Below are 18,655 nucleotides of genomic sequence, written 5' to 3'. Positions count from 1 at the left end.
CGTGGATTTGTTTGTGCAAAGGTTTTACTTAGGAAGGTTGCAGCCATGGAGAAAATGGGAAAATTCTGAGATACTTCTTTATATCACACTGTAGATACAAATGATACAATTGACCTCAGATCAAAATGGTCTTCAAAGAGGTGTTCAGTTTTTCATTCCTCAGGACCATCACTCTAACATTTTGGGATGCCAGACACCAGTGGGTGTCTAAGCAGTGTCTCTGTGTGATAGTTAAGGGGCATTTTGAAACACAGCTGATGTATTGCCGCAGGTGAAGAATGTTGTCAGGGAGTGTGGTTCTATCTTCATCCTCTTATTCATTTATTTATGTTCCTAAAAGCTAAGTTCTGCTTTGTCACTGAAAGACTGTACAAGGATATAGCGGACATTCTTCTCCCCTGCTCCGTGGGTCATGGCAGAACTAACTGAATTGCACCTTGGATTTCTCATGGGCAAAGAGCGAGCAAAGAATTAACAGCCCTGGCCAAGAAATCAGCCTGGCAGGCTGGATATGGGAAAACCATAATCCTTCATCACTCCCACCAGTATGACTGGGAGCTCTTCATATTGCAAATCACTACACAACCCAGTCTTGCATTTCTGAGAACTGTATAACAGAGTATGAAAAAACACCATCTTGACCAGACGTGGCGATGCACGCCCAGCACTGCCCGAGATTCAGGTATTGCAACTTCGAAGGGGGTTACCCTACCTCTGGCTTTCGCAGGCATATCTGTTCCTTGCAGGGCACCAGGACTCTCAGACCTTGTCTGTGATACAGCTTGCACCCAAGTAACCAAGAGCTGATGCACCTGAAGATCTCTGTTGCTATAGTAGATCCTTTCCTCTTTTATTTACGTGCCAAAAGCAGACAGCTCCAGCAGCCTGATTTGGGCCTTCATCGCCAGTACCCGATCAATAACCTGTATGTCAAATATATAAATCAGCCATTCATATGCTGTATCAGGAAATCTAAGGTCCAACTGGGGGACAGGCAGTGACTACTACTAAAATATGTTAATGCTACTTAATTACAGCATACCTTACACCATACTTCAGGCATTAAAATTAGTACAATTTAATGAGCACTCTACTCTCTTGATAATTTCAGTGAATGATCTACTTCTTAGCAAAAAAGTTTGATAAAAAAGCTTTGCTTTTTACCAGATAAAGAAAGACAGTGCATTACATCAGGTGGAATAGAGGCACTTTGAACACCCTTATTGCATGTGATTAAACTCCATTGTTTGAAAGCGAAGCCTATTTTGTACCCGTTCGCAATCATGTTTTAGAAGTCAGATTTTAGTTTGTACTTGACACGTGAATCCTGCCCCTAATGTTTTGTGAGGAACAGTAATGAAGAAAAACTGCTGTGTAGACTGTATTCATTACACATTTCATTTTAACTAGGTCACAGTTCGAGACCTCCCAACAGGGAACTGCTACTCTTTCACTGATCCACACATTATCACATTTGATGGATGGTGAGTATTCTACTTTGAAATAATTTGGCTCAATTACTGCAGTTTTCAGTTTCTGGATGTAGCATGCATTTGGTTTTACATTAGAATATCAAAAGAGCGTTGTACTAGTTCTCTAATAGTGATTAATGTAGTGCTTCAATAACATACATGGTTTCCTTCCAGCTGTTTATGCTCCTTTTAACAAAAGGACTAGAAATGGATTAATCTTGAAGCGGCAATGGTTTGGAGTCTAAATAATTTTTACAAGACAAAGGTCAGATTCCAAAATGTTCTTCAGACAGAACCGTCACTATTGACTTTGAGAGGGTGCCTACACCATGGGGCATCATGTCAGCGACATCCCACTTCCACCCAAGTGAGCCATTATGTCCCCATAGTAGCACAGCACTCAGGGACAGCCTGGGCCTTCCCAGCAGTTTAGCAACACCTGATGCAAGGTCACTCAGCCCAAGGATGCTCTTGCATTCCTCTACTTCCAGAGCTGGTTTATGCACAGCTGCATCTCTGCACGGAGTTGACAGTCATAATCACAACCAAAAAGCCGTAAAGATGGCCGTACTGTCTCAGATAAAAGAAGTCCAGAAATGGTAAGTGGCAAATATCAGGGAAAGAGTGCAAAAATAAAGTTATACATCCTCCTGTACTGTCCAGATGTCCTCCTGTATTATCCAGCAATAAGTTGCTTAAAGACGTACTGAGCCAAAGGTGGTACCTTTGTGTTTGACAGCCTGTACTGTATAGAACTTTTCTTCAGTTAACTTCCCGAATCATTCATGAATCTATTTGCCCCAGCTATTTAACATAACAGGAAGTTTTTAAAGTTTGCGTCAGGCACATTTGATCCGAAGTTGTTAATATTTCAGATCACATTCCAGGTTTGTCATTCCACCGTTAACCTCCTAATGGCACAGATAACGACTTTAGGCGCACAGCGTCCGCAGGGGCTTGGCAGGCATGATATTCTAATTTTGATATCCTAATGTCCCAATTTCAGCCTAGCATGCTCTGGAGGTAGCATCTGAAATGACATCAAAGCTGGAGAAATCTGTTGATGAAATGAGAGGAAGAAAGTCAGTAGCTCCATTAAAGGTTATACGTCTGCCTCAAATAAAGATATCACCTAAACTGGGTAGTCTCTGCTAGGAACTTAGCTCTGCACATCTAGGGCTTTCCAGTTCCCCCCCCTGCTTTGCTGAATATCATTTAAAATGTGGTCAGGCACTTGTTTCATGCAAGTTTGGTTGCTCGATATGTAGAAGCTGCGGAAGAGCTACAAGAGGTGCAAAGACTTCCCTGTGCCTCATGGTATCTGCAATTATTTCAAGTCTGGGATATTAAACTCGATAATAATATTATTTCAAAACTTTCTATACATTTGTATTCTAAAATATTCCCTTCTGATTTAGGGCTAAGAATGGACAGTGATCTGCCAGGTGGTTGTGTTTAGGAGGTCATAAATTACTGAAAAGTACCGCTTGGAACAGGGGAACACTCTCAGCCATGTAGTACATTTTTACATAGCTTCCATGGGAAAAAAAGGTCTAAAATAAAATAAAGCAATTTTATTTGACTAACTCATTTTGCAACCCTGTTATTGATAGCACACAGAAATGCTTCTAAACAATTTACGATTATATTTGAGCACAGGGAGTTTGGAAAAGCCTGTCCTTCTGTGGCACCCTGCCTCAGAGTCACACAGCCTTGACATGGAAAAATCCCAGGATTAGCTTGGCCCCTCAGTAACTGCACGTTTCTTCCCTGTGGATGGATGTTCATTACTGCTTTGTCCAGTGTAGCTTTAAATGAGCCAAGTTGATGGGGCTTCTGCCATCTCAATAAGTAGGTTATTTCACTAAGATATATCACTTCTTGACATTCCGCCAAGTTTCTTACCCATCATTTCACAGTCCCATTACACCTACTTATATTCCCATTTATTATTGTAAATAATTTCTCTTTCAATTATTGTAATGATTATGCCACCTTATTACACATCAGTTAAGCAACTTCTCTGTCTGCCTGGCCAAAAAATGTTAACACGTTAGCAAATGATTTTAAAGCTCGGCATCTAAGGAGCGGGGAATGCAATTCCTGCTTCTGTCCTGATACAAACCTATAACCTAAAGACAAAGGCTGACACAGAGGTATGGAACTGAAGCATTCCCTTTTGGTCGTGAAAGGTACTTGGTGGGAAATTGTGTTTGAAATTAGGTGTGCGTTAAGTATTGTGAATGGAAGAATTCTGCAAAAAGCTTGTGGGCTCAAGTAAGAAACCATATGAGTGTCCCTCAATAATAAAAAAAGTATCAGAAATAGACTGATCTGCAGGTTGTAAACAGCAAAGCAAGAGAGGAGGAAAAAACTAAGAGAAACTTCTCCTAGGGACTATGAAGCAATAGGCTGAGAGGATGAGTGGAGCATCAGCCCTTGGGCATCAGGAGCTACGTCAACCGTAAGTGATCAGTAGACGCAGGCTCAGGTAAGAACGTTACACAGGAAAGAAAAGAAACATCCAAAATTAGCCAAGAGAACTGAAGGAAACAGCAGCCTTTACCCACCTTTATATGGCTACAAAGATGGCAGCAAACAAAGCTCAATAAAGAAACTATCAAAACTGATTCTGAGATCAACAGCAAAGCATCAATCAAACAATATAACCCAAGGAAAACCATTTGTTCCACCGCAAAGCCTGTAGGCCAGCTTACCAGGAGACAGCAGACCCCGAGATCAAAATGTTGTAGGCAGAGCTGCTGTGGATGGGTGGTAATCAGTTGTCGCTTTGGCACCCTTTCCACCCACTTGAGTCCTGGGGATGGCTCACTGAAGAACCGTCACATGAAAAGCAAGGGAAAGTCTGAAGATGGGGAACATTGCCAACAGCAAAATGGTAGGAGTGTTTTCGGTACAAATGGGCATGGGTGTAAACATACTCCTGCCTTTCACAGAGGTGTTTACCTTTTTGGACTTTCCCATTAGCAACGGCAAAGAGAAGGAAAAATGCACAATGGAGAAAAGCAAGGATGAAAGCAGACACAAAAATAGTAATTGCAACCTTTTTGATTTCCAAAATTTAAATGAAAAGCAAAGCTCATCAAAATTTAACTTAATTTAAAAATATTGATTCTAATAATTTCTTTAGCAGATTTGTTGGGAAATTGATAAATGGAATGCAAATCAAAAGACTGGAAGATATTTTTTTTTGGTAGTAAAATTTTCCTACTGAAATGGTCACTTCCATTGTATAGGTTGATTTGTAAGATTTCGCAATAATACTTCATTTTGTGACTTCTATAGTGATGTTTTCAATGATTTTTAATCTGACATACTGAGCTCACATTACATCTGAGGTAGTTAGCTCTTTATTAGATAACTGAAACACCTAACTCCCACTTCTAATGATAACACTCCCCTTTGGTATGCCTCTTGTTAATATATTTCTGTAGAAATATTTATCTTGTAATCTTTCCATTCTTTTGACCAAAGGAAATGACTGAAAATCAAAGAAGAATGTGTCATATTTTACAGTGTAAGCACAATCAATTTGTGTATATTGGAGCATAGATGTGAAATAGCGTTAATTATACTAGCTAAAATCCAGAGAGAGCACTTCCTTTTATAGCAAAGTACCTTCTAAATTAAACAAATGTGAAAGCCTGGTAAAGCAAAAGTGTAGCCCTCATTACTAGTTATGGCACATTATAAATATAAAAGCTTTTCATGCCATAAATTGTAGATTCTTAAATATGAAGTACTAGCTTAAAACTAAATATGCAGAAAATCCTTTTAAGGCAAAATATAAAAAGGGAAATATTTCTTGATTGGTGAACTATATATATCATTCATATGATTTTGCATTTTAACTTAAAAAAAAAGACAAAAGATTTTGAGATTTCTCAAGCATTTACGCTACTCTATCCATCAATATCATCACAGGGGCAACGGCACCATTTCCTGCACAATGACAAAATCCCTCAGCTGGCACAGCTTCACGCTTGTGGATGGTTTTAATGGCATTTATCACAGTAGCCCACAACTAAAATCCTGGGCACGAGTAGCCCTCCCAGAGGTGCTGTTCTTTTTGATGGTCTGTAGAAGTTTCTACATCTCTAAGCATCCGGTGACTGCTGAACACAACCCAACAGCTTCGCCCCCTGAGAACAACGCAGTCAGTCCCTAGCGATGAGCGCTCTGAATCCAGAGGACATCCTCCAGCATCACCCAGCACTTCCTATGCTCACAACTAACACAAAATAGTTCTCACTAGCAAAGAAAGAGGGAGCCTGGAGGTACGGGTCAACAAATCAAACCGTTTGGTGGCAAAACTGAGGTGGAAAAACTTTAGGAGCAGCCACAATAATAACTGAATTAATAAAAAGATGAAGTGCAGCTTGGTGAATAGTAAGTGCATTGTGTTGGTTAATTAAAGGTACTAGTTGTAAGTGTTTACATACATTTATATTCCTTTCTGTCCCTCTCTTATCGTGAACCAACAGAAATTATTCCTATAGCATCTCACTGTCATAACCAAAGACTTAGGAACGTTTTATAATTCTTGGATTAAGAGCACAACTTGAGCCATGACTTCATGCTTGGACAAGAACTTGCTGCGCTCCTTGAAAAACAACCCAAACACATAGATGGGGAGGGAGGCAACCACCTCCCACCCAGTACACCCATTGCTACAGACTATTAGGGCCGCAGGATGTGGAAGTGCATTGCGGAGGGTAATTTAGACACAAGCAGCGGCGCCTGGTTCACAAAGAACACGCAGAGCTCCCTCATGCAAGAGCTCCAGTAACTCTACTTTATGCTTTTAGCACCACAAGGCTGCAATTTGATTTCTCAAATATTGTCCAAAGAGTCATTATCACAATTACACTTGTATAAACATCAGAAAAGTTTACCTGACTACATTCAATTATCCATTCAAGTAATTCAAAGGCAGCTGAAAGTTTCATTTTAGACACATTGCAGATTTGTTACGTGCTATGCAATCTATGCCATGACTTAATTGAAGGACGCTAAGGGACTTCCAGGAGAGTTGGACTGGGTCCACCGTCAATGCTTATTAAGCAGTAAAGAGCTCCCATAACTGCAATGATATTTATATGCATATGCTAACACAGTCTTATTTACCAGATACAGCTGATTAGTCTGGGTACAGCCATTCTGGTGCATTATTTTCCATCAAGCTCTCTAAACACCTCTCCTTCTAAGCTCCCCCTGTCGAAGGAAACTGTGGAAGGTGATTCTCATAAAATATCCTGCCTCCTCTGTCTCTCCTGTGAAGATGTCCAAACGGAGCTAGTACTTGATGTCAAAAGAGATTATCTATTTTTTATGTTGTCCTTAGTTCTACTCAATCTTAGCAACAGCATCTGCGCAGTGTACTTAGGATTTATGTACCTGATTAGAAAATAAGATGAGACAGAACCATTCAAAATCTTATCATTTTAAGGCCAACTTCACTAAGTTTTTCAAGATGAAAGATAAAGTCAAGCGTGCTTTCTAGCAGAGAAAAGCAGTTGGAGTTTAAATTCTTACTGTGTTTTAAGCTGCAGAGTTTTCTATGGCTTTTATTCTGAAGAGAAAAAAAATGCAGATATATACATGCTAAAAAATCTTGGTTCTTTAGCCATTTTTTCCTCTGTATGGAAAACATTATCAGGCTGAAAAAATATTGATGTTTGTATGACAGTGCTTAAAAATAATCCTGTTATTTAGTTATTTTATACACTTTTTTACATTTTCTTTTTTACTGTAGAAAAGAATAATGCTTATTATTATAAGCTTATAGCTTAGTTTCCATTGTACTTAATTGCCTAAAAATCGTGTTTAAAACTAAATGCAGCGCCTTAAAAGGAAGTAGAATAATCCATTGTCTTTAAAGATGGCAGCTGTTGGGGTGTGAGGAGAAAACTCCAGCGACATACGTAAAGCATACAGCTACTGTTTACTTTACTTTTATACATCTCATTAGAATAAAATAGAGTAAGAACAAGACAAGCTTATGGAGTGGGAAAACAAAGACCAAGCAGAGGAGGATCCTCTCGCAGGTCCCTGTTGTGGAAACCCAAGGGGCTGCGGCTGGGAGGAGTTTTACCTGGCTCGTGCAGAGGGGAAACTCCTGCAAAGTTATTCAAGTTATTCCGCTCGTGGCCTCACTCAGATGGCGCAAGGACCTTTTGTACAGAGAAGAATGAGAGTCCCAAATTGTTCAACACACTGCACCGTGCTGATTGCTAATCCGTTTAGAGCAGAAGTGGTGCTTACATGAAGTTGTTGAGGGGGGGAACCAACTTCACTTTAACAGGTTTTCAGCAGAATCCCAGGTTTTCACGTGAAGTATTCACCTAGTCACAGTCAGTCTTGTAAAAGTTAGTGATTAGTCACAGAAGAGGTTATTTGAGCACTGACTTTGCTTTGAAGAATATCATGCTGTAAAGCATCCGGTTAGAACCAAAACATATTTATTAAGGCCTGGAGGCAGGGACTTTTTCCCATTTGCTTTTTATCAAGTGTTTATCCTTTTTATCCATGCCCGTTGCCATAGCAGCAGCTGGGAGACAGCTACCCGCTTTTCACACGAATTCTTATGCACTTCCAGCTAATAACTGCGACAGCGTTCCCTTGCTTAGGGTGCTGGAGAAACGCTTCCCCGTGTGTTGATTTTTCCCTCCTTCAAGGCCAGCTGGCCTAATTAAGGAGCGCTGTTATAGGAGTACCAACAAACAGCCGTCACAGGGGGATGCTCTGGGTCTCTCAATCTTCTTTTTTTGTTTGTTGCTCTTTAGGCGCTACGATAACTATAAAATCGGCACTTTCCTTCTGTGCCGGAGCGTCTCGCGGGCGTTTGAAGTGCACGTTCGGCAGTGGGACTGCGGAGGCCACCGCTCCGCCGCCGCCTGCAATTGCGGTGTAGCTGCGCGAGAGGGGGGTGACACCGTGGTGCTGGACACCTGCAATGGCCATTTTCGGGAGAGCAGACCCCAGCTAGCCGTCAAAAGCACTGAGGCATCGCCACATGTCAAAATCCTTAAGTCCTACGGAGGGAGAAAAATAACAGTACGTGGATATTTGAGTACTCTTGTTGTTGTTGTTCTTTTAAAATGTGAGTTTAATATTTCTGAATTATTAATGAAGTTGCTACAAAAATATCTATCTGAAACCATAAGAGAGCCTGCAGCAAAATGTACCAAAAAACGAGATGCAGGGAAAAGTGTTAGTTTAACAAACTGTAAAACAAAAGAAAAATACCTCTGGAAATTTCTCGTGGACGTAGCGGCGTGCCAATATTGTTACTTTCTCTCCGCAGCACGGCAATCCGCTCGCAGTTTGTTTATGCTAGGCACTACCCAACTGCATCACATAAAGCAAATTTCTTTGCAGAGCTTACGATATAAATATTCAAGGAAAGATCACAGGTAGCAGAATAATGTAGGTTTAGAGTGGAACGGTAAGGCAATATTAGTCAGATCCAGAGAGCCCCCAAAATGCCCATGAAAATGGGCTGCAAATGTGCAACATTTGGTATAACTTAAAGTATTTGCCTAAAAAATATATGGCCACAACATACTTTGCATGAGTATCACTTATCCACACTAATCCAGTGAAATCACTGGAAGAATAAGAGCAGGCTGCACCAGGGGCTTTGGTGAGGAGAAGAGCCACAAATTACAGCCAAGAAGATAATTTTATCCTAGAGTTGTATCATCAAGATTTATTGCCAGGGAATGTTTTGGGTGCAGATAGGTCCACAACAGAGCCAGAACGATGCAGGGAGTGCCTGCGTTTGGCTCTCCTTGTGATCTCGCTTGGAATAGATCTTGGTAAGGTAGTAATTGAAAGTCTGTTAATTATAGAATAGAGAAAAAGCAGGAAGCAAGCTGACATTTCATTTTGCAACTGAATGCAATATAATTACTCTTTTATTACTAGCAGAATCTTAGCAAGGAATCCCTATTCTCATTTACACTTCGTGTAAGTCCCAGTGAAACAAATCAGGACACTCCCGGGACACGGACATGAATCCTGCCCTGATCTGAATGGGAATCTGTAGGAACTGTGCAGCAATGAATACGGTCCCTGATCAGGCCGCTGTGCACGGTGCAGCCCAATTTGCTCAGCAGTTGCCCGTCGCCAACCTCACGCCGCGCAGGAGCCGGCTCCCCCGCTGCTCCCGAGCCGTTCAAGGCTGATGCTTTGAATGGGGTTAAGTCACTCTCTTTTCTGTGCAAGGCAGCAGCTTCCAGCAGCCAGTCACTGTATATCTCTGCAATCTGAGGTGTCAAAAAAGCTTCTTCAAAGCCTCAATCAGCAGCGTTAAATCCAGGTGGGTTACAGAAAACCTGGGCGGTTGTTAGGTCCTCAGTGGCAGATGGGATGCCTTGCCCAGGGCAGCAGGAAAAGAAAGGGTTACAGCCCTCCGAATTCCTGAAATAAATCCACACCTGGAAATATTAATCCAGACAGCACGGAAGACTGAAGCAGCTCATGCAGTCCTGACTGCAAGGATTTTATACGCAGCCTTGTAGGAAATGCTCCTCCCTGTAGTAAAGTATGTAATTAGAAGGCACATGTTTACCTGAAGAAGGAAATCAAACCCTACCCCGCACTGTGTCAGCTGCAGTTCTCCTGCTCTACCTATTAAACCACTAAGAAAAAATTAACTCATCAGGCCATTTGAGCTTTCTGTCGGGGAATCTTTTTTTTTTTTTTTTAAACTTACCTTGGGAAGCGAAACATCCAGCCAAGGTAGAGGTACGGCCAAGGCCTTCTGACGTATTCAAAGAACCGGTTTTATATGATGACTTCCGTTATTCACCAAGGCCAATAATTTTAGAAAAAAGGATGCTTTGAATGCCCTGATCAAAACACAGAGGGCCTGAGTTCAAAGCACAGTGTCCCCGGCTGTTATTGCAATCAGTGGCACTTTGCTGCTCCGCTCAGCTGGACGAGATCACTCGCGGAGAGCTCCTCAAAAAGTATTTTCATGCCTGAAATGATGACTGGGAAGCTAAAATGGGCAAGATTATTATTTAGTGCAGCCAAAATGTAAACTCTGGATCCCAGCACAGAAATACAAATATAAGCTAGTTGCTTCCTCACAGATATCAATAGATTTGGTGGGGAGGAACTTATAAGGGACGAAAAAATCCCCACTGAAAGGAAGAAAAGGAATGGATGTTACTTGGCTGCGTAAATTATACTTAGGCAGGGGTGACTTAAAAAAAGGAAAAGAATTATTTTGAAATTATTGTAATGAGATGTTTCCAACTATTTAAGGTACTTCTTAAGATTAACTGAAAACATGTAATTTTGGATCGAAAAAAAAAAATATTAAGGTTACTTATCAGGATAGAGTGCTCCTGCTCCCACTCCTGGCACAGATCAGTTTCAAAATCATTTTCTTTCTACCTGTAAAAATAAAGCAAACAAACAAAAATACATTTCAGTCAAACAGATTTTTTTTTCCTTTTTTTTATTATTTGGTTGGGACATCAGTCTGAAAAATCCATTATCCACACAGTTACTTCTTTGTCTTAACCTCAAGATTTTTTTTTTTTCTTTTAAAGGTCAGTTTAAGCCTACCACAAGTTCTTTAATGAGAAAATTGCTTTATCCACTTTAAAACACAATCATTTTCTGGGTAATCTGGCCTTGGAAAATAAAACGATTTTTCAGCAGGAAGAAACCTGTTTTTCAGACTTGGCAGTTTATCTCAAAGAAATGATTTCCCAGGCAAAGACACAAGGGTGGCCTTATTGTCACAGACGCCACTTCAAAACTTAGCTGGTAACTTACCAGTGGGAAAACTTCAATGGATGTAATTATTAATTTAAAAAGAAAGTATTTGTGCAGTTTTATATTTATGTAATACTATCAGATATTAGTACCATAGAATCTGAAAGCATGCTAAATAATAGCACAAATAAATATCTATAGTGCATCTAAGTGATCTTAAATTACCTCTGCCATCGCCAACATCCTACTTTGATATTTTCATTTATAGAAAGGGACAATTTCATTGCATAAAAAGCTTGGTAACAGCTTCGATTCACCGGGTTTTTTTTCTGCCTCTTCAGATCCTGTTCCCTTCGGGAGCGTTTGTGCGAGCCGACGTGAGCGAGTGGGGAATGGGTTTGACGGTGAGGACACCGGGCAGCGACTTCAACAGCACCAGAGGTTTGTGTGGCCTCTTTGACGGGATCGGTCACAACGACCTGAGCAATGTGCCCGAAGAAGACTTCATAGAGGAGTGGAGGTACAAAGCGAGAGAGGATCCCGGCCCGGGAGATGCTCTGTAGCACTGTTTCAAGGGGTGTTGATAGGTTTATTCCATTACATACTCCCCTCATGACCTGACAGAGGGATTTGCTTAATCTAGCGAGGGAAGCCTGGAGACCCATTACCATCCGAACAGCACGGTGCCTTCATTTTCAGCCAGTACAAGACACATAAACAGTTACTGAGAGAGAAGTTTTATATTCTCAAGTGATGTCATCTTAACAGCTGTGTTAAGATCCCACTCAGCTGTTAAAAAACCCGGCGTTCTCACCCACACTAGAAAATGTAGATAACTGACAACAGGGATTAATTAATGGTTTGGTATTTCCCTTGTTCTTTTATTCCCAAACACTAATTACAATACCTGAGTATAGATTAAATGTTACATTTTTACAAAGTGTGGTAATATATGTACCATGCTAAAACTTAATTTCTACTTTACTAATGATGACAGTGAGCTCTAAAAACTTGCACTTTCTGAGACAGATGGTCTGGAACCAGAGCCAGGGGTCTGGTGCTCTGACATATCCCTGTCCCTCTCCCTGTCCCTCTCCCCCTACCTATCCCTATCCCACATTTTAATTCCTGTTGCTGAACTCTAAACGTGCCTAACAGGTGTTCCCAAAACCAAAATGGGTTTGGCTGACTGTGTAGTTTTGTTTGTGAAGTATGTTTTGCAAATAAGGAAAAATAAGGCGAACCACCTTAACATACCACTTAATCTGTACGTGGGAACTTAGCGCAGTCCTATAGGAACAAGAAATTTTAGACCTATTGAATTTCATAAAAAAACTACCTTTACCATTTTCTAGTTATATTCAATGGGCCTAAATAATGGCTATTGAATGGCAATTTTGACCTGTCATTACAAATTACACTCTTTAGAAGTCAACAGCCATCTTTAATATCTTAATAATGTGATAATCAGTCAGAGCTCGCTTCTGTGAAGGCAAATGGAGAAATAACTTGGTGCTAGAATGACTTGAACTGCTGACTATCCAAAGAGGGGGCTAACAAGATCCTTAGGAAGACCTGTTCAAAGCAAGTTTGCTGAAAGTTCAGAAGCTAAAACACAATATATAGGAATTTACTTATAAAACAGTGAGGAGTTTCCTAGCGCTCGGCGCATATGATGGGGATACTTCAAGGAAGGGAGGAGAAGTTCCTGCTAAATAAGAAGGGCAAGAGGGGTGATGAGTTTCACCCTGCAGTACTCCCAAGGATGGATTCTCAAGGACCCGTCAGAACCTGGTTAAAAAAACAACTGAGCCAATGGAAAGGCTAAGGCCACCTCCGGAGGAGACTGGGTCGGACTCTGATCCACCCACGGAGAAATGGTGCAGTAAAAAACAAAACCTGGAGGGTGACTTTTTTGCTGCTGTTTTTAATTTCATTTTAAATAACACTGAAAGCATGTTAGGTTTTCTCCAACACCTGAAGCTAGTCTTAGTGCTCACCATCTGGCAGTTCGGCTCCTTCCCTGGCTCCCACCTCTCTCAAGCAGCTGCAGGGCTCTGAACGGCACAGATCTGTTTTAAACATCAGCTTTCCAATGTAACTTTTAAACAATAAAACAACATCAGAGCCTCCCAGCCCTTAAATAGCATCTGGACAAGGAAGAGCTGAATTTTAAAACATGTATTTTAAGTAAGTAAAATGCATTTTTCAAACCATTTTTCAAATCTTTTGAGAAACCAGCAGCAATGCTATTGATTTTGAACTCTCTCTCTATAATAGCATCCAACTCAGTTTGAAAAACTTTAGTTCTTCCTTGATTATAATGGGCAGCTAAGAGGAATGATAGTCTAGTCATCTTATGCAGGGGACAGAAGGCACATCCCAGTTCACTGAGGTGCTGTCAGTATGTGTATGCCTGTGAGGCAGGATGGGGTTTTCAGTGGCTCCATCCTTTCCACACCATATAACCCCATCCTGTTGACCAGAGCTGATCAAAGGATTGATTGAAAGCTGTGGTTTCACATAGGAATAACAAATCAATTTATTTCGATAAAATACCAAGACAAAAGATTTTCATTTTGTCGAAATTTTCATTTTTGTTTTAAGTTTCTGTCCTGATTCTGGACCAGCTTATGTGACTTCTATTTCTTTATTAAATACGTGATATTTACCTAGAGCTTCTAGTTCTTGTAGTGTTCCCTCAAAGAGCGAGCTAGTTCTGCTGCCTTTATTCAGGTTTACAGTTAGTTCATGATGCGAGTCTGGGCAGCTTCAGCTGCAGGTAACACCACCATGCAGAGCCAGAGGAACAGCACCTGCAGGACGCCCACTCAACTGCATTGTCCAAAGGACTAGAGGTCTTTTCAGCACTCCCTCAATTGCCAAATATGTTTTATTGTCCTAGACTGTAGGAAAGTGCAGAATAGCTTGTGCATTTCTGCAAGCACAAAAGCCGTCCTGTCGTATCACGTTGTATTCTGCTGTGCCCTCACATTGGGTAAAATGGTTTCATAAATGTGTGGGCTCCTGTTTTAGAAAGAGAAATGGGTTCATTTTGCCTGTGTCACCATGATGTTTTATTTAAAAGTAGTATTGTATCAATTATTAAAATAATAATGTCATATATGCCATTTTCAATATATATTGGAAAAATTGGATAAAGGCCATTATACTTCCTACAACAGAATGTAGTGTCTGGGTTCAAAATGTTTGCAAATGCTTTCATTTTCCTGAAATCTCTACATTCTGGCTGCAAAATAAAATTAATGCCAAAATCATTTAAATTTCTAGTGATATTTCAAATTTGTCTGGAAATAAAGTGCTGCCAACTATGGGGACAAGAAGCATATCTTTTTCTATAAAGCTCCAGGATTCCTCTTGTGCTGTAGAAATAAGATCAATAAGAGATCTTGTGCTCATGAAATCTCCAAAGAAACTTTAATCATGGCTGTTTATTCAAAATGAACTCTCTAGAAGTTCATCCATCATTAAAGCTGGACTAAATTAAAAAGGGGGGAAAAGTCACCTTACCTTATGTGATAGCCTAGCCCTATGATCAATAGAAAACAGCTTTGTGTCAAAAGAAAAACTCAAAGAAAGCTCCATTAGAAAACATGAATGAAATTAAGTATGCATAAAAAATTTTTAAAGGAAAAAAACATTTAAAAGAAAAAAACGTAGTGATCCAAGTCTTAGAGGAAACACCTGGTAAGGAGAGCACAGGCAAATAGATAAAGATGGTTTTCCTAATAAAGCATTTGAAACAAATACGTCTTTTTTGTCATTCTCCAAGCTGTACCTGAGTCACACGAGGGATGAGTCCAAGGCCTTATTTCATGTGCAATATGCAAAGGGTAACCTCCACCTTAGAGAACGTTCTGCAAAGAGAAGTCAAGCAGTTAGGCAACGCTCCAGCAAAGCACTTAAGCATCTGTTACTAAAAAGTCCCAATGTAGTGCTAAAAAATATACAGGACAACTCAAGAAGGGCAGTGCAAAAGCGACTAAAGAAAACAGGGATTAAACAAGCATTTTCTTAAGTACTTTGGTAGATTGGAAATTTATACATCCCCCAGCCTCAGGGAGAGAAAGTTTACTTAGTATTGTAGACTAATTTGTTGAAAGTTTCCTTCCTCTAATCTCTTTCTATTTTTAAATCAGAATACCTCCGGGGAAGAGTTTATTTGACAAGACTCCAGCACCTTCTGGGGGGAAGCAAAGGAAAAATTACTGCAGATGTCAAAAGGCGAGCACTAAGTCTGTGCCCGTGGTAAACACGCGGAATGCCTTTCAGACCCCTTTCCCTCAATCCTCTGGTTGCCATTATGATCATGTGGATTACACCTCTGCAATCCCGTATCTAGATGTTACGTCAGAATTTGTCACTCACTCAGAAATAGAGTCTACTTTAAGAAAAGACGAGAAACCATCGACCAAGTCTTTTGATCAAAGATATCTGCCTAAATCAGTCCAAAAGCGAGGTAGCCCCAACGACCAAGTAAAACCCCTTGCACACAATGTTTCCATGAAAAAAAACAGTTCCATTAGCTCTACCAAACGAACAGAAGACCTACAGAGAGCAAAAAGGCAAGAAGACTATTATGAGTACTCATCCTTTCACCCGTTGCATGGCCCAAGCCAGAGAGACTCAGAGAACTTTGCATATTTTTTCCCAGAGGATTACTTTGAAGGGATTCGGACGAAACTTCCACTGGCATGGCCCACTCCCAGTGGCCTAACCGCTGCCAAAGCTCGGGAGATTTGCCACCAAATTCTTGCAAATTCCACCATTGGCTTAGTGTGCAAAGGTCTCCTTGGAGAACAGATGGATGAGACAATTGATATATGCCTTTTAGATCTGCAGCTCAAAGATGACATGGCTTGGGTGAGGGCACTGATAGCCCTTTTGGAAAATGAATGTGAAAGAAGAGTGCTAGGAAACAGAAACAGAGTGTTTCATGTAGGAAACCAGCCATCTGCTACCCAGGAGGAAATCCTCACCGTCCTCCGGTGTCCCGCTTTCTGTAACGGCAACGGACAATGTACTGAACTGGGCTGCCAGTGCTTTGAAGACCACAGCTCCTACGACTGTAGCATTGCCAAAAGTAAGTAAAAATTCTGTTTGTTCCTACCCTACCCATCTTTCCATGGTATTAGAGTTACTAGGTAGAACATCTGCACAGAGTTGTTTGCTCTTCAAACAGTGCTACCAGTAAGATATTTGATGAATTAGTAATCAGTTTTTGACCTTGAAGAGCCGATCAAAATATCTGGTTGGCTGGTCCTTCACTTTTTCGCCTCAGTAACTTTTTAAAAATGGATTTTACAAGCCCCTTAGCAAATTGGTTTTGCAGAAGTGATTTTCTTTACATCTGATCTATCACCGGCATACTGACAAGCAAGCTTCTGACAAAAAAGAGGGTCCTGTTCACCTTGTGGTCAATATTCATGTTAACACTGTATAAATAGCTCTTTTTTTTTTTCCTGATCAACAGAGAATAAAATTTGAAAATTAATTTCAAACACTGTACTAGTAACAAAAAAAGTTAAAAGTGACAAAATGAACAGGTAACATTGTCAAAGCCATAAAATAGCTACAGGACATATTTGAACCTGCAGACCTGATTCTGCAAATATTTATGAATTACATTTACACAGGACATTATCCCACTGGGTTTGTTTCTTCTTTAGAGTTCAGCCCCTCAATGGATAAATCCAAGTCCAATGTGAGTACTGACAGTGCTTGAAACTAAGCACACGCATAAATGTTAGCATTAATTTCAAAATGTAAGCCCTGCCTCAGCAAACCACATAAGCTTACACCTGAAGTTACAAAAAGGTACTCAAGGCTCAGCTGTTCAGCTGAGTTCCTGCAGCTTAAGAAGTAACAGAATTTCAGCTAAGCTGAAGTGACAATGTATGCTCTCTTAACCCATCCCAAATGTGGGGGAAAGTCTTTCTCTACGATGCTTAGGACATTACTCTGTATTTAGGACAGGTAAAGCTCATATCTAGGGCCAGTCGCCATGGCTTAGCTGAGACATCCAAATCTCCATCCAGCCCTGGGAGCTCAGCGGCACATCTGATACCCCGATGCATTTACTAGCCAGGATGGGATTACCCACGTGCTTCACGATAAACATGTCTTCAGTGCGCTGATTTTTAAAGTGGTAAAATACATCCTGACATATGTTTTTTGTTAATGGCAGGCTAAAATTTGTGGGATCATTTCCTAAATTTGGAGGAATTCATTCTCTTTCGCACAGAGAACAGACACCAGTGACTGAAAAGCAAGTTGAGCAATTTTGCAGTAATTGTGCATTATACAATTCAGTGTTTAACTTCATTTCTCTGTGATACAGTCAGGTTAGAGGGGTTGCTTAGACCAGTTTTTTAAATTTTATTTTACTTTGCTATGGTTGAAATCCCTCAGATTAGAGGAAAATAACTTCAATATGACCTTTCAAGTAAAAGCTAATGGCACCTTGTCTTCTGGCTGCTACATCAAATCTAAACAAGGACAGAGTACAGAGCACGGCCTGAGATTGCACAGGGAGGTGAGAAGTGGAAAACAAACATACAGCAGCTGTGGAAAACACACCGTAAACCATTACTACTCCCCAGTCTGGCTGCTTCGTCCGTCTCTCACTGGCTTCGCTTCACTTTTCTCCAGTTGAGGAAAATGTGGTAGTTGGTCTTTGCTTCAAATCACTTCTCTTTTGGGAGTCTGGCTTATTACAGTTCAAAGTACATCAAATTATTCCCTCCAGTTTTCCAATGAGTCACCAGTATCCCGACTCCCCCCCGGAGATTCCTGCTCCCCCCAGCACCACTCACCTGGAAACCTGCTCCTCTGCCGTGGAGCTCCCAAGGGTCTCCACGGGGTGAGAGACCTTCCACGGAGGCTGAGTTTTTAGCACGAGCATCCTCATGCTTACCCTGGTCCCTGGGGGACACGAGCTTGGTGTTGGACCCACAAAAGAGCCGCACTGTTGCAATTAGGAGAGTATAAAATTCACTTACTGTTTATACTGCTCTATTTGCTGGGGGTGAGTTTGTTAGTGTCGTGACAAAATTAGCATTGACAGCTTCAGCAGTTTTCCTAACACAAGGCAGAAGGCCCTTTTCCAAAATTCCTGTGCAGTTTTCCCAACATTCCAAGGGCAATATTTCGTTTAAACAGTGAATGGCCCTTGTTCTCTCTATCACACTGTATACGACCCACATTACCTTAGCTGCAGCTAAGGACTTGTATCTTTTTTTTAACTAATACCTGTAAAATATTTTCTGTGGGTGTAAACTTTAAGTGCAAATATTATTTTTTATTTAAGAATGTAATAATTACTACTCGAGGAGAAGAATGCTTTCTAGCTAAGTAAAGTGAGCTCAGAAGAGAAAGCATTACATAAAAATGTAGTAGAAATTGCC

General features: G+C 40.7%; 1 protein-coding gene across 1 annotated transcript in view; it reads left to right on the top strand.

Annotated features, from left to right (window-relative positions):
* Positions 1–18,655, top strand: part of LOC143161524 (von Willebrand factor D and EGF domain-containing protein-like) — a 193,987-nt gene that overhangs the window by 69,881 nt on the left and 105,451 nt on the right. The window contains exons 8-11 of the mRNA XM_076340608.1: positions 1,411–1,484; positions 8,279–8,549; positions 11,570–11,748; positions 15,389–16,332. Coding sequence (XP_076196723.1) covers positions 1,411–1,484; positions 8,279–8,549; positions 11,570–11,748; positions 15,389–16,332 — 1,468 coding nt within the window. The remainder of the gene's footprint in view (positions 1–1,410; positions 1,485–8,278; positions 8,550–11,569; positions 11,749–15,388; positions 16,333–18,655) is intronic.

This window comes from Aptenodytes patagonicus, chromosome 6, assembly GCF_965638725.1.
Source record: "Aptenodytes patagonicus chromosome 6, bAptPat1.pri.cur, whole genome shotgun sequence".
Lineage (NCBI taxonomy): Eukaryota > Metazoa > Chordata > Aves > Sphenisciformes > Spheniscidae > Aptenodytes > Aptenodytes patagonicus.
Note: the sequence above shows the minus strand (reverse complement) of the source record. Positions and strands in the feature narration are given on the sequence as shown.